This window comes from Hypomesus nipponensis, chromosome 26 (assembly GCF_054491055.1).
Source record: "Hypomesus nipponensis isolate SF chromosome 26, ASM5449105v1, whole genome shotgun sequence".
NCBI lineage: Eukaryota > Metazoa > Chordata > Actinopteri > Osmeriformes > Osmeridae > Hypomesus > Hypomesus nipponensis.
Genome location: NC_140386.1, coordinates 7514014 through 7541195, shown reverse-complemented (window position 1 = coordinate 7541195; position 27182 = coordinate 7514014). Strand labels below are relative to the sequence as shown.

General features: G+C 51.4%; 2 protein-coding genes across 5 annotated transcripts in view; one reads left to right on the top strand and one right to left on the bottom strand.

Moving 5' to 3' along the window:
• The window catches only part of fcho1 (FCH and mu domain containing endocytic adaptor 1), a 28604-nt gene extending 26381 nt beyond the window's left edge, over positions 1 to 2223 (top strand). The window contains exons 22-27 of one of the 2 annotated variants that reach the window (XM_084692473.1): positions 24 to 179; positions 300 to 474; positions 630 to 826; positions 981 to 1045; positions 1786 to 1953; positions 2087 to 2223. In XM_084692473.1, coding sequence (XP_084548599.1) covers positions 24 to 179; positions 300 to 474; positions 630 to 826; positions 981 to 1045; positions 1786 to 1953; positions 2087 to 2115 — 790 coding nt within the window. In that variant the 3' untranslated portion in view covers positions 2116 to 2223. The remainder of the gene's footprint in view (positions 1 to 23; positions 180 to 299; positions 475 to 629; positions 827 to 980; positions 1046 to 1785; positions 1954 to 2086) is intronic. The other variant, XM_084692474.1, reaches the window with a different exon arrangement.
• Positions 2224 to 3960: 1737 nt separating this feature from the next.
• rfx2 (regulatory factor X, 2 (influences HLA class II expression)) lies at positions 3961 to 26667 on the bottom strand. 3 transcript variants are annotated; one of them, XM_084693044.1, is made up of 18 exons: positions 26491 to 26667; positions 16824 to 16935; positions 15983 to 16027; positions 15417 to 15499; positions 14532 to 14796; positions 13034 to 13108; positions 11417 to 11598; positions 10550 to 10669; positions 9984 to 10105; positions 9652 to 9770; positions 7385 to 7497; positions 7091 to 7242; positions 6892 to 6989; positions 6470 to 6619; positions 6130 to 6338; positions 5799 to 5952; positions 5565 to 5607; positions 3961 to 5469 (listed from the first exon to the last, which is right to left on the bottom strand). In XM_084693044.1, the coding sequence occupies exons 2-18, from the start codon at positions 16926 to 16928 to the stop codon at positions 5348 to 5350; spliced, it is 2157 nt and encodes a 718-aa protein (XP_084549170.1). In that variant the 5' UTR covers positions 16929 to 16935; positions 26491 to 26667; the 3' UTR covers positions 3961 to 5347. The 3 variants fall into 3 exon arrangements, with proteins under 3 accessions (XP_084549170.1, XP_084549169.1, XP_084549171.1); XM_084693043.1 differs by having other exon boundaries at positions 15938 to 16027; positions 26491 to 26666; XM_084693045.1 differs by lacking the exon at positions 13034 to 13108 and having other exon boundaries at positions 15938 to 16027.
• Positions 26668 to 27182: the final 515 nt, after the last annotated feature.

The following is a 27182-nucleotide window of genomic DNA, read 5'->3' as shown; positions in this document are numbered from 1 at the left end:
TGTGTGTGTGTGTGTGTGTCCAGCTGTCTGGTGAAGATAACAGGAGACCTTACCATGTCCTTCCCTGCTGGAATCACTCGCATCTTCACTGCTAACCCCAACGCCCCCGTGCTCAGCTTCCGATTGGTCAACATCTCTCGGTTGGACCACTTCTTGCCCAATCAGAAACTGCTCTACAGGTAAAACCACTCCCTCCCTACCTTACTACCTAGCTACCCCCCCATGCCCTACATACACCCTCCTACCTACCCTCCAACCTTCCTACCTCCTTCACCCACCTTCCGTGCACACATACACAGTTACATCCCAGGGCTGATGGTTGTGTGTGCGGTTCTGCCCAGCGACCCGTCCCAGAGTGACCCAGACTCCAGGGACTTCTGGTTCAACATGCCGGCCCTGAACGTCTACCTGCAGAGGGAGGCCGCGCTCAATCCACAGGCCTCCTACTACAACGTGGCCGTTCTCAAGTACCAGGTGAGAACCAGAGTGGTGGGCGCGGTCCTATTTCATACCACAAGTCTGTTCAAACGGCAACAGGCTATTTCTAACCCGTTGCCTCACTCATTGCGCTCTCTCCGTCATTACAACTGTGTGTCTATTCCACCTCCCTCCCTCCCTCCCTGCCCCAGGCGTCCTCCCAGGACCCCGGCCGCGCCCCCCTCCTGCTGTCTGCAGAGTGCCAGCGTAGTGGCACTGTCACACGGGTGTCCCTGGACTACCACTGCTGCCCCGCCACCGCCCCCTCCACCCAGCTCACCGCCGTCCAGGTGCTGCTGCCCCTCGACCACACCGCCACCGACCTGCAGTGCCAGCCGCCCGCATCCTGGTGAGTGAGGGGGAGGGGAGGGGAGGGGGGGGCGAGGGTGGAAGGAATAGACAGACTGAGTGGAACCAGGCGGGTAACGGGAGGTTAGGCAGAGGGTGTGGAGAGGGAGGAGGGTGATCTGGCACACTGTCATCTCCTTCGTCTGTTTTCTCAGGAACGCAGAGGAGAGACGTCTGCTGTGGAAGCTGCCCAACATCTCCCCCACCAACCACAGCAAAGGTCCTGCTGGCTGCCCAGCTGGCACACTGCTAGTGTCTGTCTGTCTGTCTGCTAGTGTCTGTCTGTCTGCTGGTGTCTGTCTGCCTGTCTGCTGGTGTCTGTCTGTTTGTCTGCTGGTGTCTGTCTGCCTGCTAGTGTGTCTGTCTGTTAACGTCTGTCTTTCAGTCTGAATACTGCCTTCAACCCTTATCATTCATACCTACAATCATAGAAATGTGGACTAGGAATATATTGTTAATGGAGAAGGTCTGGTGATTATACTCCGCCCTCGATCCAGTCTCCCTTTTATCCGCCGTCTCTGCAAAAGAATTATCATGGGGTTTAGCATATGAAAGCTGTGTGTGTGTGTGTGTGTGTGTGTGTGTGTGTGTGTGTGTGTGTGTGTGTGTGTGTGTGTGTGTGTGTGTGTGTGTGTGTGTGTGTGTGTGTGTGTGTGTGTGTGTGACTGGAGATATCTCTAGAATTGGGCTATTAATAGCCACCACTGATGAGTTTCAGGGACATGGAAGAAAGAACTTGTTTAAACATCTTCTGTCTCTCAGAGGTACTAGCGGTTTACACTGAAGGTTACAATTCGGATCACGTCCCATCCAAACATCTCCAATGACCCACCGGTTTAATTGGATTGAATATACACAGAAACAAGACTCATTTGAACCAATGTATACAGGGATATAGTCACAGGGCGCCTGTGTGAGAAGGGGGGCTATCTGAACAATGTCTCTGCTCGCTCGTTCCAGGCTCTGGGACGCTGTGTGCCAGCTGGCAGTGCCTGGAGGCCCCTCGCGGCCCTCCACCCAGCCTGGCGGTCCAGTTTGTGGGCTCCGGCGCTTCCCTGTCGGGCGTGGACGTGGAGCTGGTGGGCAGCCGCTACCGGATGTCTCTGGTGAAGAAGAGATTTGCCACAGGTAACGCCACGGTCACCCCCCCCCCGCCATCTGTCGCTTGGGCCTCGTTAGACGACATGCGGTGTTTAGAGGCTGCTGTGGAAAGTATTGGTTTTGTAATGTGTGTGTGTGTGTGTGTGTGTGTTGTGGACAGGGAAGTACATGGCAGGCTGCTCGTTGTGAGGCTGGACGGAGAGCTGGAGCTCAAACCGACTTTGGGACGTCCTGGAGAGACACTGCACTTAGAATCCTCTTGAACTGGAAACTGGAGGTAGAGGGAGAGAGGTTGAGGGTGGGAGGGAGGTGGAGGGAGGGAGGTGGAGGGAGGTGGAGGGAGGGAGGTGGAGGGAGGTGGAGGGAGGTGGAGGGAGGTGGAGGGAGGGAGGTGGAGGGAGGGAGAGGTAGGGAGGGAGGGAGGTAGAGGGAGGGAGGGAGGTAGAGGGAGGGAGGGAGGTAGAGGGAGGGAGGGAGGTAGAGGGAGGGAGTTAGAGGGAGGGAGGGAGTTAGAGGGAGGGAGGGAGTTAGAGGGAGGGAGGGAGGTAGAGGGAGGGAGGGAGGTAGAGGGAGGGAGGTAGAGGGAGGGAGTTAGAGGGAGGGAGGGAGTTAGAGGGAGGGAGGGAGTTAGAGGGAGGGAGTTGGAGGGAGGGGATGGGCAGACCAGACTGGGATGAGGCACCCCTCTCCCTCATGCATGTCCTTCTCTTGTCCTCCTGGGAGAATGTGCACTTACTTCTGATGGAGTCTTGTCTTCTATCATGGACCAAGGCCTTGCCTTCCTTTTCTATCTTCTTCTAGCTCTGCATTGTACAAATCTTTGTGCTTTTCTTGGGGAATGTCCCCTTTGTACTGCTTATGGTTAGTTAAGTGTTCTGTGTGCCTTTTTGTATTAAGAGTTTGAAAACTGGATGTAAAAAGCTGGTTCTACTGAAGGAAAGAAAAGTTGTAATAAGTATATATAAATACTACATTGTGTTTTGAACAGAATTGCCATGGAAACTTGAATAGATTTTTGTAAATACAGAAAATATCTGAAGGGGAAACGCTGAGTTTTAGATGTTTCAGTTTGTTTCACCAAGACAGAAATGTTAGTGCGACTGGCATTTCATCTGGCGTTGCTAATTGGTAAATAAACATACTCGCTCAAAAGAAAATGGCTTACACCAATTTATTACACATGACCAGTACAAAATACAGTTGAACTATGCAGTTTGTTACAGACCATTGTCTGCCCTTAGGCTAGGTAAAGTGTAGTCAAGAACAGGTTTAAAAATACATAAAAATAAGGGTTCGATATACTTGTAAGGAGAACCAGATCTAGTTCAATAAAAAATAATCCTCAGCCAAAAGTCTAAACAGCATTACAAAAACATTACAAAGTACACATAGAAATGACTTTCCCATAGCACTTAAAAGGCAAATTACTGTGACAGGCACAAGTTACAAAAGCCTTGAAAAGGACCGAAGCTTAGGAATCGTATAGCTACTACAAACTCAGACGGGAACTATGTGAAGGGGTGAGAAAGGGGGAAATCAACCAAACATTTGAACACAAAAGATCATGTCAATTAAAATCATTTATATCTGTCGATAAATAGAAATGAGAATTTTTTTTTTCTTTTCACGTGAACAGGTGGACCGATGCTTCCATAGCTTACTGGAGTGCACGCACGCACACACACACACACACACAGAAACATGACAGACCTGCATCATCTACACAAGTCCCAGCATCTACTTCAACATCAGTAGGTTCCCTCTCTGACAGAACCTCAACGGTACCATACCAGGGAGAAAAAAGGGGGTGGAGCCAAAGGCCAGAAAAAGAACACAATCTCAACAACATATCCATAAAAATGTTAAATCCCTTGAAGAACAGTTTGTTGGTGTCACACTAAGCTCCTCCCTGCCAAGCCAAGCCTATCATCAGAACGAGGGGGGGGGGGGGGCAAAAGCTTCCACAGCTTTTAGCATTTTCATACATCGTGGAGAGCGGACTATTAAAGGGGGGGGGGGGGGGGGGGGGGGGGGGGGGTCCTAATGGGATGTGGTTCCTGCGCTCCAGATGTGCGCTGCTGGTGAGGTGACCTCATGGTCTTGGCTCACGCAGCATGCTAAACAGGGAGGGGGGGGGGGCTTGTCACAAGGTCCAACGCTCTCGCGTTGGGCTAAATAGAATCCTATTCTATCCCATGAGGAGTTCCACTGGGCCCTGTGCGGACCAGGCGTAAGGCTCGGAGACAGGACAGTCCGACTCACTCTTCCAGTTAATCGAAGTGGTAGGTCCTGAATAAACTAGTAGGTTCCTGTATAAACAGCCAACCGACATCTCACACGTTTTTTTTTTTTTTTTTTTTTTGTTAAATTAAATGTCTCTCTATTGTAAGTCTCTATACATAGATTCATCTGGTGTGACGTCAACTTTGAGGGTGAGGAACGAAGCACCCACATTCAACTGACAAAATCAATCAACGGAATTCTGGAAATCTTTCAATCAAGGGTGGAACAATATCCTAGAAAGGTTATCATTTGGTTATCAAAGGCTTGATACCTATATTTACATGAGTGAAGTGACTTGAAATGGGGGCGGGGTTGGGATGAGAGGGGGGGGGGTAACAGAGGCTGCACTCTAGTCTGGTTGCCTGCCTGGAGCAGAGTCAGTTAACTAACGAGGTCACTAGTCACCTGCTCCGGCCGTGAGACTCAAGAGCCTCTGGTAATGTGGGGTGGGGGGGGGGGGGGGGGGGTCCTTTGGGTCAGTGGGTTTTGCATCGACGTGCATTTCGCTGCAAGCTGCAGCAGAGGCAACATGTACACCTGACAGCTTTTTCTGTTATCCGTTTGTTTGTTTTTTAAAGGTGCTTCGAATGTCTGAGGTTCTGGAACGATACATTCATACTGCGGCGAGGCACAGCTGAGATAGACATCGGTAGTGGTGCTCGAACACTTATCTAAGGCACTCAAATGACACTATGGCACGGCTATCAAAAAGAACTAAATTCGAAAACACGCACGCCAATCATACAGAAGTTACATTTATCCGACGCGGGTACTGCACAAGATCATTCTTATTCACAGCTGCAAACGAACATGAAAGGAAATCTGAAATGGATACCCCTGTCAGGTAAAACTTCTCTCCTCTTTTTAAATACACTCTGTAGCTAAGGAGGGCTGTCATAGGCTGCAGCTCTTTTGTATATACACACACTGCACACTGTGCTAGGCTGTGCTGGGCAGGACCACCCCTTAGACCAAGGAGAACCCTAGACCCAGGAGAACCCCTAGACCCAGGAGAACCCCTAGACCCAGGAGAACCCCTAGACCCAGGAGTACCCCAGAGCCAGGAGTACCCCAGAGCCAGGAGAACCCTAGAACCAGAAGGCCTGGTGACCTCCTGACCTCTCCTGAAGGCCCGCTCTCAGATCTCCTGCAGCGAGTGGTTGATCTCGATCCTCTCCCTCTTCACGGCCGGCTCGTTGGGGCCCCTGGACACGTCGGCGTCGCTGCCCATGTCGCTCATGTCGTCGGAGAAGGAGGGGTCTGCGGGCACAGGGACGGCAAAGGCTCAATGTGATTGGACGGCATATCTCGATTGACGTGTGTGTGGGTGGGCGAGTGATGGAGGGAGGGATTACCTTTGTCCATGAGAGAGGGCATCATGGAGGTCAGGTCACTGAACTGAGAGTGAGAAGAGAGGGGATAGTGTGTTAGCAGTAAGCCGGTGGACCTCCACCTGGCTGGTGAGGAGATGCAGTGGTTCTTTATAAACACGCTGGCAGTAAAACATACAGGTGGCTGCAGTCTGATGCAAGTCAAGTCCATTTTCCGTTTCGGAGGAACGGAAATACACACACACACACACTCCTCACCTCTCCCATGACGGCGATGGGCGTCTCCCCGGTTGCCTGGGCGACGCGGTGCTCCACCAGGTAGAACATGTACTCGTCGTAGAGAAGGCGGATCAGGTGGAAGGAGCCGAAGCTGGCCGCGCTGCGCAGGGTCAGGTCCCTGATCACCATGGAGCTGGGGGGGAGAGAGAGAGAGAGACATTGAAGTAAAACGACATCACGACTGCATGCACAGCACACGTACAAGTCGGACCGCGACATCTCCTGACAAAGTCCAATTTCTTTCCGACACACTACGGGCCAGAAGCTGGACTGAGACCTGGGTGGGGGTGGGGGGGGGGTGAGGGGGTACCTGTAGAAGGACCACTTGAGCAGGAACTGCCTGGCGGCCCGGGGGAAGCTGGGGCTGCCCTCGTGGGGCTTGAGGACCTGGTTGACCACGTTGTCCAGCCAGGAAGCCCACTGGTCCAGGGAGCTCTGCTGCTGCAGGGTCACCTTGAAGTCCTGCTCCAGCCTCTGCACCACGCTCTCGTCGCACTGGCACACCCAGGATGCCTGCTCCTGCAGGGGACACACACACACACACACACAGTCTGAGGGCACGTCTCAGTACACACACACACGCGCGCGCACACACACGCAGCGCTGACATCGTCAAAACGTCAGCAGCCCCCCCCGGCGCCTGTCCTTACCTGCACGTTGGCAAAGTCGACGCGGTTGAGGTCGCTGAGCATCTGGTTGATCTGGGAGGTGTTCTGGAGCACGGCCCGCGCCGCCTGGGCCAGGTGGTTCAGAGACGTGTACCTGCGCAGCGTCTGGGCGAACGCGCTCACTACCGCCGCCTACAGGACACACAGGGTGGTTTAGTGGTGGAGCATTTGGACTGCACATCAAGACATCCCCGGTTCAAATCCCCCCCTGCTCGTCTGTAGGCCTGCCACATGAATTTATGGCATCGTGATTTGGTGGCTACAATTGAATCATCAACCATAAACTAAAACAAACGGTTTCAAGGTTTCCATGTTCTGTGTAGCACTGGTCGTCATGTGACGACAGGAGACAGGGCCACGGTGTGGTGGTCAGGGGGGGGGAGCAGGGGGCTGCGGTCACCCACCTTGGTGCGGACAATCTCCTGGGGGAAGTCGTTCATGGCAGTGGTCAGCCAGCCCTCCAGGCTCTTAGCGAAGTTTCGGATGGCCTGGGTCAGAGTGCCTGGCAACCAGACAGCCGGGGGGGGGGGGGGGTTACCATGGGAGAGGGGGCCGTGCGACACAGAAGAGAGAGAGAGGGGGGGAGGGCGGGCGGGTACTCACTGGGGACAGGGCGCAGCACGTCAGGGATGAGGATCTCCACCAGGGCCTGGTACAGGACATGGTCACAGCCTCTCATCCATAGCCTCACTGGCTCGTACTTGCACAGGGCCACCAGCTTCTCCCTGGGGATCACCCCGTCCATGTCCTCGTCGCTGCGCGCACACACACACACACACAGTTAGCCATTGACTGTACTTGTACGTGAAAAAAAGAAGAACTATTTAATACTTGGTCTAGTAGTTGATTCAAATCTATTGTTTCACTGATTCAAATGGCCGGTATCTGGAGTCTGACCTGCTGGGGATGGTGGTGGAGCCGTCACTAGATGGCGCTGTTGAATACCAGAAGGTCTGCCAAAGCTTCTCAATGTAGTGGAACTGGAGGTTCATCACCACATCCAGGGTAGCCTGTGTGAGGGGAGGGGTGGAGAGAGAGAGAGGGGCGAGAGAGAGAGAGAGAAAAAGAGAAAGGGAGGGGCGAGGGGAGAGAGAGAGAAAGAGGAGGGGAGAGGGAGGGAGCGAGAGGGGAGGGCAAAACACACAGAGCTGAGCCATAGCAACCAGACACACAACAAAGTTTGTGCTGCAGCCCTCGCTCAGCTCTCAGCTGAATGAACCAGTCAGCTCCAGACTCTCTTCCCCCCCCCCCCCACCACCGCTGAACCAGCTAGAAACTCACTACAACATGAGAAAACTAATTACTAGTCTTTCAGAGTGAACCTGATGTCAGTGTCACAAAATTACTGAAACTGATTAGTAGTTTGAAGTTCTTCAAAATCAACCCCCACCCGACCCAGAAACGGGTGAGTTTCCCCTCGTGTCACGTGACTTCCCTTGTCTTTCCTGTTCAGATGCATGAGGACACGTCTTAGAAAGCAGAGCACGTTACACAACTCAACACCAAGCCTCGTCGCGTTGCAACAGCTAGCCCTGAGGGGGAGGGGGGGGGACTAGCTACACTTCAAAAACAATAGGCTCTGACGGAGATAATGGGGGTACAGGAGAGGATTCAAAAGGAACAGGCCTGTACTGTGGGCAGAAGTGTGTGTGTGTGTTAGTCTGTCAGAGTGTGTGTTCGTATCCCAGTACAGTGTCTCTATTCAGGCTGATTCACACCGTGCTCAGAGATTCTCCCCTGGCAGGACATGCACACTGGATCCAGTTACAGAGCGGGGGTAGGCTTTCCTTCAATCACATGATATGTTTTTGCTTCCTCTCCAAGGATCGCCATGGCAACCTTGTTTACCGTTGCCCACGGTAACGGCTCAAACACTCCAACTCCAAAACAACAAAAAAAAAAAGAAAGAAAGAAAAAAAGAGAAAGGGAGAATTCCCTGGCTCCTACAAAACAAGACGTTTTACCTCCTCACTTTTCAACCACACGGGAAAAAAAACGAAAGCCTTAAAAACACAGGCTGGAGGTTGCTCTAGAAACTTCCCTCACCGACACAGACCCACACACACACACACTCGCTGCCATTATAGCTCTCAATGATTTATTCCACCCAGTTTTCATTACCCATTTATATGTACAGCGTCAGGCCTAATGGTGTGGTTGATAGCAGGATATTTGCCTTCTTATCTAAACCTTGACATTAATAAATGGGGCACTAGGACCCAATGTGTGTGGATCCGTATAGACAGGTGGCGGAGACAGACGCTGCCTGCACAAATCAATATCCAGAAATAGTCCTGATAATCCACACCTTCAAACTAAGGCAGGGTGGAGAAAGACAAAGTCTGTCTGGCCTCGGCGAACATCCATCTCTTCCCCCTTCTCTGAAATCGGCCGCTCGTTACTTTGATTCACGCGTTCGATTTCAATGACCATGCCAATAAAGCCTGCGTCAGCACGGTTAACAGATCTCTTTCGGGGGGGCTTCCAGGGGTGTCGACGCCCCACAAAACACTAAAAACCAGGAGCGCACAAGGGGGGCCGGGAGAGTGACAGAGAGGTGTCGGCGGACAAAGGCGGGAGCCGGTGTGGCCGTGCACAGACAAGCGGGCACAAAGACCGGCGGGGGGGCCGCCACAAAAGACACCAAGATGTCCGCCCGGCGCGCTGAAAGGTTAATTGGCACGTCTTGAAAGCTGCGCGGAGATGAAAGGCGCCGGGGAACAAAAGCGGCGCGGCGCGGCTGACCAGGGGGAGGGCGGGGGTAATATGATAGATAAAAAAATAAATAAAAAAAACACCACTCGGAGGTTTTAATGAAGCTTATTTGTGGCCGCGCCCTCTCTCTCCCTCTCTCGCGCACACACACACACACACACACGTGTCTGGAAAGCATCCCACCCAACCAACCAACACACATCTTTAATTCAATCCACCCCCCCCCCCCCCAAAGCATATCACCCAGGGAGTGTTATTCATCCACCTCATCCATCACTGACTAAGGAGCTATTCTGGCGCTAACTCTGAAATGCCACATCCCCCCGAGATCGTCTTCTGGTCCAGGCAGGGGTTGCTGCCATGAGAGGGACACCTGGCGAGGGACACCTGGCGAGGGACACCTGGCGAGGGGGGCTGGCAGGCGGGGGGGGGGGGGGGAGGACACCTACCTCACAGTGGTCCCTGTACAGGTTCTGCAGCTTCTTCACGTCGTTCAGGTTGATGCGCTCGGGCAGAGGAAGGGAGCCCAGGTCCGGGCTGGGGAACGGGGGCAGGACGTGGGTCACATCTGCACACACACACACACACACACACACACACAGGTGTCAGAACACGAGCCACCACAGAGCGCGCCGGGCCCAGCGCCTCTTCGGAGCGCGCCCGGAGACGTCTTGAATGTAAGGAATGCCTCGTGGGCATCTCGGCTGTCTCTCGTGAGACGCGTTGAGGTATCTGGTGGTGGCTGGGTGTGAGGGAGGGAGGGGGAGAGGGAGTTCCTCACCGATGTACTGCTGGTGGTGCTGGCTCTGGGCCGCCACGGACTGCTCCGGAGTGCTGGCCGAGTGCTGGGAGCCCCCGGAGAGGCCGTCCGCCATGCCGTCCACCTTCTGCAGGGGCTTGAACCTGCGGAGAGGGGAGAGGGCAGCACAGCTATGTTGGGTGGGGCTGGGAAGAACTAAAGGATGGCTGGGGAGGGGAGGTGCATAATAAGCAGTGGAGGGAGGGGAGGAAAGGAGGGAGGGGTTGGAGATGAGAGGCAGGAGCGGCAGGTTACATGTGGAGCACAGTCAGGACGGCTCGGAGCAGAGCTGGCCGAGGCCGTCAAGGGCTCGGAGCATTCAAATGTTCAAAAGGGGGGAATGGACCGAAGCTGGTTGACGACCCTGAGGTCATGTGATGGAGACAGAGGCCGGAGGAGGGGGGGGGCGAGAGAGAGAGAGAGACAGAAAGAGAGAGAGGGAGAGAGAGAGAGAGAGAGAGAGACAGAGAGAGAGAGACAGAGAGAGACACAGAGAGAGAGAGAGAGACACAGAGAGAGACAGAGAGAGAGAGTGAGAGAGATCTCACCTCTGTTTCTGGTGGACAGGTTGCTGCCTCATGGCCATGTACTGGGAGTCCTCCTGCAGCCTGTTGAGAGGGGAGTCTGGCTTCAGCCTGATCCCATAATAGTGGTACTTAGAGTTGCCTCTGGAGGGGAGAGAGAGAGAGAGAGAGAGAGAGGTTGGGAGGAAGAGAGACATGAAGAGAGAGGTGAAACCAGGTCTAATCATCATCTTCAGCAATCCATTGTTGTTTTCCTTCTCAACTATCACCTTCTCCCTTTGCTCCTCCAGCTCCCCATTACCTCCCTCCACCTTCCACCTACACCCTGTCCTCTCCCTCCACCTCCTCCTCTCCCTCCACCACCTCTCCCTCCAACCTCATCCTCTCCTCCACCTCCCTCTCCTCCTCCTCCTCCCTCTCCCTCTCCTCCTCCTCCTCCCTCTCCTTCTCCTCCTCTCCCTCCTCCCTCCCTCTCCTTCTCATCCTCCTCCCTCTCCCTCTCCCTCTCCTTCTCCTCCTTCTCCTCCCTCCTCCTCCTCCTCCTCCCTCCTCCTCCCTCCTCCTCCCTCCCTCCTCCCCTCCCTCCTCCCTCCTCCCTCCCTCTCCTTCTCCTCCTCCTCCTCCCTCCTCCCTCTCCTCCTCCTCCTCCTCCCCTCCCTCTCCCTCCTCCTCCTCCTCCTCCTCCTCCTCCTCCTCCCTCTCCTCTCCTCCTCCTCCTCCCTCCCTCTCCTCCTCCTCCTCCTCTCCCTCTCCTCCTCCTCCTCCTCCTCCCTCCTCCTCCTCCTCCCTCCTCCTCCCCCTCCTCCTCCTCCTCCCTCCTCCCTCTCCTCCTCCTCCCTCCTCCCTCCTCCCTCCCTCTACTCCTCCTCCTCCTCTCCCTCCTCCTCCTACCGGGTGCCCAGGCGACGTGTCCTCAGCCCCATGAAGACGGAGCGGATGAGCTTCCCGAAGGAGGCTGCGTTGACCGGGTCCAGCTTCTGCTCCTGGCAGTGCCGCAGGTAGTGGTTGTACAGGGAGCTACGAGGCAGGCTCACCCCCTCTGCAGTCTCATAGTTGTCCAGCAGCCACTGCAACTACACACACACGGAGGAGAGAGAGGGGGGCACGGTTACACGCAAGGGGCGAGCTAAGCAGAACGTTCACTGCAGAGGGAGAAAGGGAGAGGAATCGAAAGAGGGAAAGAAAGAGAGAGAGAGAGAAAGGAGGGAGGAATATAAAAGGCAGTCCCCACTCACATTATCACATCAAAAGACAACTGACAAACGCATGAATACATGCACAATTCATCAAAATCACCTGTTTTGCTTGTCAACGTTAAATATAGCCGACTTCCTTTGGATACAATTTAGCGGTACGCTTCCCTGCACTAATAGGATGATGTACTGTTTGTGTACACGTCAGAAGTAGTGCCAAGTGCAATTGAATGAAAATGTGAGACATAAGTATACAATTATGATATGATAATATTCGTTGTAGCCTAAACCCCGAGCCTCTTTTCTATCCATGAAGCTGCAATCCCATCAGTCCGTCCGCGAGCTCTGGGCCACAGCAGAGATGAGGGCCTCGTGATTGGCCGTTTCAATAACCCTCCCAGGCTGCTTCTCCCCTGTCAGCTATCCCAGGTAACCACGAGGCCTGACCGGGGCCCGACACTTCTGGAGGACGCGTTACGGCTGTCACAAGGGGGAGGGAGGACAGGGCGGAGATGGTGGGGAGGTTAAAAGCTTGGACAGGGAGGGGAACCTTGAACACCCCCCCCCCCCCTCTCCTCCACTCATATTAGCTAGTCTGTATTGGAGCCAGAAATCAAGAGTGAAGTAGCCCTCAATCTCATTTACATTCAATTATCAGATTATAATAGATGATTGTCCCCCCGACCCCCCCCGACACGAGAAGCTACATTACAAGCATCAGGTGGAAAGACCGGGGTGTTTGTGGACAGGAGAGACCGGGGTGTTTGTGGACAGGAGAGACCGGGGTGTTTGTGGACAGGAGAGACCGGGGTGTTTGTGGACAGGAGAGACCGGGGTGTTTGTGGACAGGAGAGACCGGGGTGTTTGTGGACAGGAGAGACCGGGGTGTTTGTGGACAGGAGAGACCGGGGTGTTTGTGGACAGGAGAGACCGGGGTGTTTGTGGACAGGAGAGACCGGGGTGTTTCTGGACGGGAGAGGAGAGCCCACTCTGAAGCGAAGGACGCACAGTCAGGTTTTAACTCTGACCACAGTGCATTTCAGTTTGAACCGGTTAGAGACATGCAAGTTCACACAAGGGCTCAGCAAGGCAAGCGAGTTACCCAATCCAAACGTTCTTGGGCGACAGGTGACGGCATGTCTACCTATGAGGGGGCTGTCCCTGTGCAGGCCTGGGCGGTTTGTGTGGCAGCTCATTGCTGATTAGACAACGCTAACCAGCGATGAGGCACAGCCAGGAAAACAAATGCAGAACCAACCTCCCCCCCCCCCACCCTCCCCCATCTTGTTTCATATACAGTTCCTGGTTGACTTACATGGCTGTTGAGCAGGCTGCTTTTGTGAGTGGCAATCCCTTCAGACTTTTGGAGGTTTTCAATCGCCATTTCAAGCTAAAGAAATAAAGGAGCATGCGAAAACGAAAACATGAGGAGGGGGGGAAAAGTTGGTGAAAGGGGAGGGGGGAAGAGAGAGAGAGAGAGAGACAGAGAGAGAGACCAGAGAGAGTGAGTAAGAAATAGTGTAAGAGAAAGAGGGGGGGGGGGGGGAAACAAAAACACAATAAACAGAAAGGAAATAAGACGGTTAGCTGCAGCCAGATCTCCGCATTTCAATTTCCCTTAAGTCAGTGTTGCGGCCAAATCCCTTATTGTCTGACAGGAGCATGCAGATGAGGGGGGGGTTAAGCTGCTGACTAAAAGCTCTCCTTGTCACAAACTCTAATGTATGCAAATGGCATCCACCAACAGGGTAACGGGTCACACACACATTGACAATGACTCCTCCAGTTAGAACTTTCTCCCCACTGGAAAAAACACACCAACTACATACACGACGACTTTTTTAAATAATTATTACGGCCACTTCCAGCTACACCGTTGTGTCTAACACTGGGGTGGGGGGGGGGGGGCAGAGATTGTGTCACTATCACTCTATTCTGTGTGTTCCATTAGGCGTCCCCTAACAGACCCGCTTGAAGGCGTGTATCTGTCGTTCTTGAGGTAGGGGCTACAGGTTCGAAACAGAGAACACGGCTTGACAGAACCGGAGCCTTGCTTTTGAAGTTCTGGAACCCCCCAACGACAACAAAAGAAAAACCCAGAAAGACGTATGGAATCGTGGCCAAACTTGAGGAGAGAAAACCCAGCCGGCATGGCTCCAGGCCTTCAGAAGGCTTCTGAGGGCTCTCGGCCACATGGTAATGAGCCCCAGGAGAAGCTTTGTTTCACAGGGTGTTCAAGTGCCTGTGAAAGCCTTCAAAACAAGGCAGGCCTGAATTATTTAAGCCAGTGTCCTGGTTCTGTTCGACAGCGGGGCCCAGCCCCAGGACCAGGACCAGGCCCAGCCCCAGGGCTAGGCCCAGCCCCAGCCCCAGCCCCAGGCCCAGATCTACCCAGGCTGTGAGCTCTCTGGGCAGCCAGGCAGTCAGCAGTTAGCGACAGGGAGCAGAAGCAGCCGGGAGGACAGCAGACACCAGCTTGCGTCACAGCAGAGCACAGGGCAGGTGCTGGCGATGCAGGACAACTTGATTGTTAGTCTATTATCCGCAAAACCCTCGAAAGAGTGTAATTGACTCTGGGCACAATAGTAATCTACACACTTCCATCATCCCTCGCGAAATCTCAACGCTTCAGGTGATTGTGCCTTTGTGTTTATTCATCGCTGCGTCTTAAGCGGGCCTGAGTGGATGCTGGCAAGAGACTTCAGGGACACCCACATCTCCGTGGTACCCGTGAGGATGCCGAGCAGCCCCGTTCCATTTCTAACAGCCCTGCGGCTGCAGCGCTCTGGAGGAGCGGGGCGGGGGGTGCTCACCATGGCGGAGGAGGAGCGCGACGAGTGGGACGAGTGGTGGCGGCCGCCCTCCATGCCGCCGTGGATCAGGTAGGCGCTGCCGCTGGAGATGATCTGGCTGCCGCCCACGTCCATGGCGATGCCCACCATGCCGTGCGGGGGCACGCCGCTGGCGGACGACACCACCGTGGTGACCTGGGCGGCGCCGGCCTGGGAGTCAAAGTAGGCCCCGCCACTGCCCTGCCCGTACAGCTGGGCCTCGGGGTTGTAGGAGTAGGCTGTCCGGCTGGGGGAGAGGAGGGGAGGGGAGGGGAGGGGAGGGGAGGGGAGGGGAGGGGAGGGGAGGGAGGGAGGGAGGGAGGGAGGGAGGGAGGGAGGGAGGGAGGGAGGGAGGGAGGGAGGGAGGGAGGGAGGGAGGGAGGGAGGGAGGGAGGGAGGGAGGGAGGGAGGGAGGGAGGGAGGGAGGGAGAGAGGGAGGGGAGAGCAGGGAGAGAAGGGGAGGGAGGGAGGGAGAGCAGGGAGAGAAGGGGAGGGAGAGCAGGGAGAGGAGGAAGGGAGAGAAGGGAGGGAGGGAGGTCAGTAGTCGTAGTCGACACTCAGACCCAGACAGACAACGCCGCCGCCGTATTCTTTTATAAAAGCCGTGTACACCGGGCATGCTTTGCTTCTCGAAGCGTGCTGAACAATGCCAATTATATGATGATGATACACTCTAATTAATAGCACTCTGAGCAGCTGGAACGCATGAGGTTGATGGGACTCGCCGCTTCTATTCATCAGCATTTTAGTTGTTGACGTTTTCAGTTCTGTTCATTTTTTATCATCAAGGACATTTAGTCTGAAGTCTTCAAATTGGACCAGAAAATGGGATGAACACCGCGCGGACAGACCGGTGCCTCTGCTTACATGGTTCCGTTGGTGTAGACGGCCTCACCACTCTCCCCGACATACTGAACCTGCGGGGGGTAGACATGCTGCACCTGCTGCACCTACGAAGAAGTAAACAAACAAACAAACAAGCATCAAGCTGTGTCCTGCATTGGGGTGTGGGTAGAGAGCAGGGAGGACAAGGCTACATGGCGACTTTGTCTACGGACACACGAGCAGGTAAGTCAGAGTCTGGGCAGCATTGACATTCCCCATGTTCTGGGGTTCTTGCAGACAGCGTGGGGGCCTGTGGGACCGGAAGATTCTCCACTCTGAAACACTGAGCCCTGCCCACAACCAACGCTACATCTAACTGACAGCCAGCAACCCAACTCTCCATGGCATTCTGAAATTGCACTCTTAAAAAAAGAAAGAAAAACCCACAGAAAATGTCCTTTGATTGAAGGAAATCTATGTAGGTGGTATTGGTGTGAGTGGGGGCGTGCTGCGTGGGGCTAAGCGGTGATTGGTTGGAGGAGGGAGGGGGGGGGCGTGTGTACCTGCTGGGGGACCTGTTGCACTCTGGGTACTGAAAGCTGCTGTACCTGTGCTCCCTTCTGAGCCGAGCCTGTCGCCTGGACCAGAACCCTCTGGAAGGAAGACACAACGTTAGCGTGGTCTCTGTCTCTCTCTCTCTCACACGTTAGCATGGTCTCTCTCTCTCTCTCACACGTTAGCATGGTCTCTCTCTCTCTCTCACACGTTAGCATGGTCTCTCTCTCTCTCTCACACGTTAGCATGGTCTCTCTCACACACACACGTTAGCGTGGTCTCTCTCACACACACACACGTTAGCATGGTCTCTCTCTCACACACACGTTAGCGTGGTCTCTCTCTCTCTCACACACGTTAGCATGGTCTCTCTCTCTCTCACATGTTAGCATGGTCTCTCGCTCACACACACACGTTAGCGTGGTCTCTCTCTCTCACACGTTAGCATGGTCTCTCACACACACACGTTAGCGTGGTCTCTCTCTCTCACACACATTAGCATGGTCTCTCTCTCACACTCACAGCACAACACAGATTCTCATGCAGATCTCTTCTCTGTGGTTTCCTTCTTCTACTAAAGTGACCAATGCAAAGTGAGAGAGAGCTGAAGGGAAAGCTACAGTCTCCTTCTGTGATATCTCCACCTCCAAGTCAATACATTTTATTTTTGCGTTGCTCGGTTTAGGCCCTTTCAGTCATTTACTGGCGACCATACAGTATGATTTTTAGGGGAGCAGATTTTCATTATTTTTATCTTTTACATTGGCGGTTGCAGGCACGCGGTTTTCAGGCTTGTGTTAATGGAGACTAGTTCATGACAACACAAATAAATAAAAACCATATTTGTTCCCCTCAGGGGCGTGAGACCTGGCATCAGGAGGGGGGAGGGGGTACCTGTTGTGAGGCAGGGACGGGCTGCACCACAGGGGCCTGCGCTGAGGTGGACGTGCGCAGCGCCACACTGGACGACGAGTCGGACCCTCCCTCGGAGCTCTGCATGCTGGGACTGCAGGAGGGGGGTGGAGAGAGACAGAGAGACAGAGAGAGACAGAGAGAGAGAGAGAGAGACAGAGAGACAGAGACAGAGACAGACAGAGACAGAGAGAAAAGGCACATGAGCACAGGCACGACAAAAGACAGCCCCCAAGTTAAGACACAGGGACCTGCCAAACAACAGCATCTTCCCAGCGCCAGTCCCCGGGCCCATACACAGGCTGTCCCCGACCAGACAAATGCTCTTTTCACACCCCGCCTGTGAGTGGCGCCAGGGCATTCTCCCTGCCCAGGGGGAACCTGGCCCGTCCTGCCAAGTCAAGCTGAGTCAACATCCAATCCCCTCCGCGGCTCACCCCTAGCCTTTCGGACTGGAACAGCGACGACACATCCGAGGCCGAATCCGCCAGTGTAATTACGGAGGCAGGTGGACGTGTAAGGTAAGCGAACGGCCCCTGACGCACGTCCGCGCGCTCCCAACTGTGTGAGATCAGTCAGGGGGGGGGGGGCATGTGCACGCCGTGTTGGCGAGGGGAGAGAAGAGTTCAAACATGGGAGTGAGACACAGAGGCTCTCTCTTCTGAAACGAAAGGGAGGGAGGGCGAGCTGGAGGAGAGGGAAAGGGTTTGGAAGAATTGAAGAGGGGAGAAGGAGGGGAAGGACGACTTCCCCAGTCCCTAAAAAAAAAGAAAAGAAAGGAGATGAAGAAATGCGGGGAGGAAGAAAAGACGAAGCCGTCCGCGGGGCTGCTTCCCCCCGCCAGGGCCTTGATGATCTCCAGCGCTCGGCTCCAAACGAGAGCTCGTTCTCTGGGGGGCTCCAGCAATCCAGCTGATATGAGGAAATTCCTCAATGCTTTGTAAACGTTTGTCGGTTGCCATGGTGAGGAATCCATGACGACCACCCCCCCTTGCTCTGCCCCCTCTCTGCGCCCCCCCTCCCCGACACACACACACACACACACACACACACACTCACACTACCTCCTCCCTTCTCTTTTCTTTTTTAAGCTCATGCACAGGAACTTTCGAATGTGGCCGCACAGGGGGAGGGGGTGGGGTGAGAAGAGGGGAGGTGCGGGGGGGGAAGGGGGGTGGGGGGGGGGGGTAAGGAAGGGGGGGGGGGGGACAGGGAGAGGAGGGTCTTTTGCGTCGAGGCTGAGTCATCTCCGAAGACCGGCAGCTATACAAACGAGCCGTCATCCATCAGGCAACGGACAAGCCGCTTCCGTTCCTCGTCCCTCCGCGCCGACGAACCGCTAACCCCCCACCCCCCCCCCCCCCCCCCCTCCGTGATCGCGGCCTCGGCCCAGCGAGCCCTTTCCATCTATCGTTCAGGTCTTCACCGGCTGACCGGCGAAGTATCCGACTCGAGGATGGGAGGAGAGGGGCAACAGGTGCTGTGGAGAGCGACTGTTCAGATGCTTCTAGCCTGGACCAAAACACCTGGAACAACGTGTTCCCTCACTCCACTCGTGACATTTAGACTGTGCCTTAACTCAACCTTTTTTGTAAAGCAGGGAGGGTGAATTATGGGCATGTGCACCGTCACCAAACCAAACAACAGTTGTGGTGATGACGGATGAACAATAATCCAGCAGAGAAGACTCGCTCCTAAGACGACACAGTGATCCCTCGCTCTAATTAGACTAAAATTCTCAGACGGGATTGCGAAAAGGTTTTCAGTCCAAGGCAAACAATGAACAAAAGTGTCCAGCACAACCTTGGGTGTGCCACTAGCATGTTCCGTGAATGCAAGCAGGCCAAAACACAGACTGGATGACTAATAAGCCAAACGAGAGCCGGCGATGTTGAAATCCTCGACACGTTTTAGTCTCTGGCTCCTTCAAAACTACGAGTCGATATGTCAAGCTGAGTGGAAGTGGACCACCAAGCAGAAAACATCTTCCACTACTATGGACCTGTCACAGCGGTGGCTACATTAACACTTATCTGCCAGGGCTTCCCCAATGGAAGTTCCCCTTTCCATCATCTACGACTACCACTATGGATCCTTTCATAGCAAATCCTATACATGGCCTAGTGGTACAGGAGTGGCGACGCTGGCTGGGTAAAGTTAGCCCGAAAAACAAAAAAAACATTTTAAGCCCATGTGCTTAGATCTCCCTAAAGGAAGGAATGCGTCCCCATGGTGTCAGTGGAGTTATAAATACTCTGAACAATCCCCGTGGATATCTTTGGACTTTCTTTCGCGGCGTTTATGATTCGCCGAGCGCGGGGCCGGGAGGGGAGAGGGGTGGGGTTCTTTGACACTGGTAAAACAGGGTTGGGTGGCAGGGTGGGGGTGGAGGCAGGGGCCCCATAAACTTGAGCATTGTCTGTGTTTTCACGAGAGAAAGCTCAATCGAGTGTGACTTGTTGAGCGTGCGGTGTGGAGCGCCGAGAGCGCTGGACCGGGGGGCAGAGAGAGAGAGACAGAGAGAGAGAGAGAAAGAGCGAGCGAGCGAGCGGGCAAACGGAGGGGTTTTCAGGCAGCCAGGCTGAGCTGAGCCCCAGTGAAGGTTAAAAGCCACACAAATTCCCCACCAGCTGCTACGAAAGGCACAAAGGCAAAGCACAGCAGGATCCCCAGAAAACAGCCGAGAACTACTGGGATTGAGGCTGCTCTTACAAAACAGAGCCTCTCTCTTTCCAACCCCTTAACACCCCTCCCAAAGGAACCCCTTTTCACTCAGGTAAATCTCAAATGATCAATTAAGACAATTGCAAGAGCAAGGCTTTCTTCCGACAAAGAGCCACCTTAGCTGTCAAATAGAGAAGGAAATGGGGGTAAATTAAGCAACTTCTCCATTTTACACCATCTTAAAAGAGGCAGTAAAGCTATACGTGCTTCGGGGGTTCACAAATCTGGACAGAATTTCAACATCCGTCTCTGACAAATCGAACTTTAACAGCGCTCAATCAAAAGGAAAAACACATACAGATGTTCAATTAAAAACAGGAGCCCGCAGTCTTGGCTCGTGTTTGCACTGGCCCCACATTGTTTGCAGAGCAACAACGGTTGCTAGTGGCAACACCGTCCACTCCCGTTTCCAGGAGCCTGTTGCTATGCAACCGACAGAATACTTCCCAAACCAAACAATGCCATCCCCCAACTGATCCCTCTATCTCACACTAAGCAGAAACTTACAACAATAAATACGTAAGCTATTCATTTCAGACACTAGGGGAGGACACCGAGGGCAGACTCTTTCCTGTGCCATTGAGGGTGAAGATTATATAAAAATGTTAAAACTTCATGCTGGTTTCGAATTGATTCAAAAGAGCAGGCTATAGAATCACTAGGATTTACTTTGCCTGCCCCGAGTGGTCAAGCGAACAAGGAATGTTTAATTCATCTGAAAGACAGATGACAGTCCAAGCTTGTCTTACACTTTGCTACTCCAAAAACAACATGCTTTTCTTTTTTCTTTCTATTTTTTGGGAGGGGGGGGGGGGGTAAAGGATTCAAATGACTTAATCCAAACAGGAATTAGACCAAGTCACCTATAGAAAAGCATTATCCACCACAATATATAAAAGCACAATTAGAAGTTGAAACAACCAGGCCATAAAGCAGAGACGAGCAATGTCAATGGGTGGACGTTGTGCTTTTCTACTTCCACCGAGCCCTGTGAACTTTGTTTCATCCAACTGTTCACATCAACCCCACCGACCAACCAGCAGTCGCAAACCCTTGGAACACGGGCGTACTTCAATGGAGAAGCAACAGGTTGTAAATCGGATCTTTTATACGGTGAGAAGAGTGTCGAGTGCTAATCTTTATTAGAAAGCCAATCCAACAGACATCACCGCATGATTACAGGTTAGCTTCTTTTTATGTCCCTCTAAAGCAAATCGGAACCATAGCACAGGCGCACATTCGCTCAGACAAAGGCCTAATAAAGACGTGATAAGAGATTTCCATGGCGCACGCTGCTCTTCAAGCTTGTCCCATTAATTCATGGCTAATCCAATCAAAGCAGTTCTCGGGGTCTGCAGATGGCAGTTGGGAGGGAGAGGAGCTGGCCAAGTGGTCAGCTCAGAGAGCAGTCAGACAGGGCCAACGGGTTAACCATGGCAGCCAGGGAGGCAGGCAGGGAGGGAGGCAGGCAGGGAGGGAGGCAGGCAGGCATGGAGGCAGGCAGGGAGGCAGGGAGGGAGGCAAGTGGGGGAGAGAGGCAGGTAGGAAGGGAGGCAAGGGGGGGGGGGGGGAGGCAGGCTGGAAGGGAGGCAGGCACTGGTCGTAGCTTCAGTCCCTCTCCGCTCCAACAATTCGGTCACCATTACAACCAGTTCTAACCATCAGTCACCACGTGGAGCACAGGGGCCTGACAGACATAGAATTATCAAATGGTCGCCATGGAAACAGTGTTCACCCACACGCCTCCTCTTCAACCCCCCACCTTCTTAACCCAATCCTGATGTCCATCTACCAATCCCCTTCTGACATCACAACCCGTCTGCAGAACACTGCTTCAACAGGCAAGATTTACCCAATAGACCCCATTTATATGACGGACACATGAAATGTTGTTTAAGTGAACCATCCCTTTTAAAGAGTTTTTATATCCCAAAACAGATCTTTGGTCAGTTGAGGAAATTGAGTGTAGGGTGTAGGAGAGACTGTCCAGGAGAGAATGATCTTTAAGTAATCTCTAGCTTGTGGGTGTCTCCCTCTCAAAGATCATTATCTTGTTTTTTTCCCTCCAGAAAGAAAGGATGACAGAGTGGAAGGAACTTCGTTCTTTGTTGTTATGCCACCTGGTTGCCAGCGGAGACCGAAAACTGTCAACGAACCACAAGAAAAGTGCTCCCGCGCGGCCCCGAGCATGGAGACCATTCGGTGTGTTTGATGTATGAAACTGAACGCATCTGGAGCGCTGCGCTTGTTGCTTTGTTTTGCACTGAATAACCGTTCCCTAATAACACAATTGGATGGCGGAACATCCAATTTTGGAATGGCAAAAAAGCCTTTTAGTAGGATGTGAGAGGGAGTCATTCTAAACTCTTTTAAAAATGGATAACAAAATTCAATTGAATCTCTGCAGTGTTCACACATCTTATCCGGAAAGGCCTTCAGAGGGGGGGACTTTTGTTTATTCTGGATTTGATCAGTTTAGAGTTAAGTGCCTTAAACCCTACTTCGATATCAGTGCCACATAAATACACAATATGCTTGTGACATCATTAAATTAGGTTTAATACTAAAGAGTTATATGAAGCAGCTGTTAAAGCATGCACGGGCAGGGAGTCATCCTCGGACTAGTGTGGGTTAGATCTGTTTCTAGAACGAGAACATCTGTCACTGTTCAGGTGAAATTAGAGGCGCCAACAGGCTGTTATCAGAAGGAAGAAAAAGAAAGAGTCTAACGTCAGTAATTTGCTAGAGGATTTATTTGTTCTTCTCCTCTGGGAAACAATGTCAAAGTAAAAATGAGGTCTAAAGATGATCCACCTGCAAACTCTGTGAACTGTTCCTTCTTCACGTCATCTTATTCAAGAGAGTCTGAAGGGCCTGCAGACAGGCCCATTTCGGAGAAGAGACGGAGTTAGACTAGTCTGGCCTGCTCGCAAATCTCCTCCCTGCTCTCCCCTCAATGATGAAGACACGGGCGCGCACACGGGCAAACATGAATATGATCATTACGGGAAGGCAAGCCGCGAAAACACCTGTTGCTCTTAAACATACAATCTTAACAGAAGATGCGATGAGGAAACATGCACAGTTATACAAAACAGGTTTTAACCAAGTATTCTAAAATTAGACAAAAGGAAAAGCGCCACAGAGAAAGTACTGAGAAAGAGGGGGGAGGGTGGGTGTCCCTGGCTGAATGGCTTGCGGAGGGGGTTGGGGGGGCTGTCATTGTGATGCAAATGTCACAGCCCAGTCTGCTGTTTGTGGCAGGAAATTTAATTAGCAGTTGTGTAGCTACGATACAAACCAGGTGGAATGTAAAGAATGCCCCTAGTTACAGAGAGAGATACACAGAGAGGGAGAGAGACTGTAAAAAACATTCATCTAACAAGTTTTAACCTGTTGCTACGGAGTCTCCGAGCCCTCATGTGTAGCATTTTTTGTGGATGGTGAGGTTGTTTGAGCGTATCCTGGCAACAAAAGTCTACAATGGTTTCCAGACCTCCCTACCTGCGAAGAACGACTCAACAGAAATAGATAAGACCTTTTCGAATTGACCTGAACCTCAAATATAAACACAAAGCAAACTTCTCAACAGCAGCCATTATTAGTCATTTGTCATTTAGATGAAACAAATGTAGCTGTAAAAAAACCTGCCATTTTCTGTGCCACATCTGAATTTAGCTTTTTTTTCTGACATTAACATCTCCCCAAAGGCATCTTCTTGTCTCAGTTTCAACTCTGCTCACTGAATTCATGACAACCCTATGACAAGAGTTGTGGTGTAACTCATTAAACAGGAGTCAATGTCAGACAAATCAAATGTACTGTGACCAAACAGTTCAGTTCACACAAGCAAGCAGGGAATCCATTTTTATCTTGTCACCATAAGAAAAGAAAAAAACACGAGTCCTATTGAGCAGTCCATGCTGCCTGTAGACATACTGCCACAGGGCAACCATCAGACACACTGGAGAGAAGCCCTCTCCTTGGGGCCTCATCCAGTCGGGCTATATACGGCACGGGCACGTTCTCACACATGCAAAAACATGCACACACGAGGGACATGTGACCGAGGGCAAACCCCGACACCACCAGGGCCCACTGCAGATTCCATCGGAGAGCCGTGCCGTGGTGGCAGAGACAAGTCCATTAAAAACTCAGGCGCGGTCTAGGGTTACTCGGGACGCCGCGAAAACAAATCGCAAAAAGGCAACGCCGAAGTGGATGGCCGGGCCGAGGGGCGTCTGAGGGCTCGAGGACGGAAGCCTTGAACTGGGCCGCAAGAAGAGATGGGTCAGGGGTCGCCATGGTGCTAGGGATGGCTGGGAGGCACTGAAGCATGCCCCTGGCCCACAGGCTTACAGGCTGTGTCAATAAGGGAGCAAATGGCTCACTGTGCTCTATGAAGAAATACAAGGGTTGCCGTGTATGCGTCAACGAGGACGTCGGCAAATAATGCACGAAAATAACGAAACCATGCGACGAGTATCTTTTGATGCTATTTAACTCTGCATTATTTCCATCCTAAATTCATACGTAGACAGTCTCGGACCATTTGCACGCATAGAGGAAAAAGCATTTAGAGGTTGTGTCTGAGAATCTGAATCCATATTTTTTACACCTGTTCCTCCTAACCTGCCTCTGCAAGCCAGAACTGTCTGCCACATTGATGATTCAAAACAGACAGCAGAAAATCACACTTTACCTGACCCCTCTCTCTCCATTACTTGACTATATTTGGATATCAAGTTGCCAGGTAAACAAAACATTCATCCTTTAAAGCAGCACTTAACAAGTATATGTTTAACTGCAACTGATAATAGTTGACATGAACAGATGACAAATGAGCTAAACACAAAAATACAGCCCATTTCACCTCAAAGGCTAGATGTATTGGACTCCATCAATAATGCACCCTCTCAACATCAATCATTTAAAACCTCGGCCTTGGACGACGAGCACTTGTGAGCCAACTTGTGCCTTACTAGAAACCAGATATTGTGTTAATTAAAAAGGAGTAAAACGATTCCTTTTCTAACAAGAAAAAAAAGCATCCCTGCTCTAATCTTTGAGTGCCACAGCTGGGAGAAAGGGAGGGAGGCTGGGGGGGTTAGCAGCCACTCAAGCCCATTATCCTCATTATCACCATGGCTTTCACTGGTATGGGGACACAGCTCTAAGGAGAAATCAATAGTGCTGCACACCAAATGAGAATTGACACCTGGACAATATGTAATACAGGTCTATCAGGTTGATCTATGCAATTCTATTATTGAACAGGCGTGGCGGCACCTCAAGCATGAGCAGTCGCTAAAACCAAAGTGGAAAGTCGCACTGACAATCCCCCAGATATATCTATTTAATTAGCTTGGATCTTAATGAAATAAAAGGATTTGTATCGCTCAAATTCGTTTCTTTCTGCGGTGTTCATACAGCTTTTTAACCCTGAAAAATGTACACTGCCCAGCTGTGTATTTGATAGTGAAGCAATAACTTCAATTTTCAAGCTAAATAGCTTATTCGCTCTACTGGTGTGGGGTTCTTGGGGAACTCGACTCTCGCTGCCTCGTAACCTTGCTGACCAACATTGCAAGATTCGCCCAAACTGCATTGATGTGTTGGTCTATGCCATATTTAAAAGTATGTCAGTGTTAATAAGAATGTACAGTCAGAAAACTACTTAAAAAAGCAATAATTTCGAGACATCACAACACAAGTTATGCAAAACTGGAAAAACGAATACTACATCAAGCCGTTTCTTTATTATTCTATCACATGCGGAAACAACGCCAAAACAATGACTGGACTTCAACGATATTTGGAATGATATTAAGTAGATAGCTTAGGTAGGAAATAGTTGGTTAACGTTTGCCAAGTCAATAGCCTCGGCAATTTAACTAGTTTAAATCGTAAACTAGCAACTCTTGAAATGCCCGTTCAAATACACAAATCAACTCGGCTAGCTCTAGGCTAAGTAAAACCCTAACTCGTTATGTCCAGACACTATAATTGTAGGGGAATTTAGCGATACGGGAAAATACGATAAATTCAAGGCATAAAGTCGATACTATTCGCACATCGTTGTAGAATCTCAAAATGAAGTTGCATTGAAGGTATACTTTAGCTGATTAGGAAACCAATGTTAACTATTTTGATAGTGTTTTGTTGTCAGAACCACAGTTTCTGTTTGTGATAAAACTGGAAATATACAGTAAGGTAGTTAGGTAACACGTATGGTACATGATGCTAAGACTCTGAAACGGATGTTAACCCAATGTTTTCAGCACGCAGCGTACCGGCGCGGCGTTGGGGTTTTAAAAACGAACGCTCGTATTACTAATGTGACTGGGCGAACATGTTTCTTCCACAACCTGTAGCGTAAAGTTAGCTGCTATATCGAGCCCCTAGCTAGAGCTAGCTAACATTGATTAGATGACTGACTGAGTGCCTCAGAATGACAACTTTTGATATTAGCTAGGTTCGGCAAAATGAATAACTTAAGTTTGCAGCTTGTTAGGAAACAGACCTGAACATAAGTTTGGTCAAAGTAGCTAGTTTTAAGGCACCTTACCGGTGTGAACAATAATGTCAGAGTGCGTAAGTTTACTAGCAATGTAGCTAGCTAGTCCAAACAATGACGAAAAGGCGATTTTGGCTAGAGCTAGTTCGCTAACTGGCCTAGTTTGAAAGCTTGTCAAGACAGGTCAGTTTGCTAGCGAGTTATAACCAAGCAAAGGTAACGAAGGTAAAGTGAAGAGAGCGAAGAGTAACGGCACACTAACGTTAGCAGACGTTGTGCTAGCTAGCTGCACTGTCTAGGGTGTGGGAGAGAAGGGTATGCCATGTAATATGCATTCAGTTCGAGTGTATTATAATCTACCCCAAATGATGGTTATTAAACGTCTAAATTCTTTAAGATAATATTCACCTTTGAGTTAAGTTCTGCCCTGGCTGTGCTCTCTTTCCTCTCTCTCACTTGATCGTTGACTTCCAGTTGCTGCTGCTGCTGTTGCTGAGTGTTGCGCCCGTTGGTAAGTAACTGTCTCCACGGCTACAGTCACTATGGAGCGTAGGGGTCTCGAGGCAACTGTTGCTACCCTCTGCAGCATACGTCAGTAGAAAAAGAAAGAAAAAAACGAGGGAGGGAGTATAGATAAACTCCGCCTACTGGCAGTGGGTTCCACACATTCTAAAAACAAAAGGCAATCATGTCTAACCGCTAGAGGTCGTTACATATCTATTACCTTGCTTTGATACGAAGACACCTGACAACTCTCTTTGAGTCCAACAAGAATGTAATTAAGTGGCTACTGAAATTTAAATGGTATGAATAGCGTTTAACATTTTAAGAGCAACTTGTCATCATGATTATACAAAGCATTGAATTTGACAAAAACTTCCTCGTTTCCTCAGTTAAACATGTTTTTCTTCAACCACATGTTAATGAGAAACAACTCCACAAAAGGAAAATAAAAAATACTATGTCCCAGTCTTCTTGTCTTCTTAACCACACGGTGGCAGCATCTACCAATATATTGCTATGATTTTGCATCGTTCCCTTGAATATGCTGCTTTCGTTCCAGACCTCATGATCAGACTTCCGATATAATACATGTGACT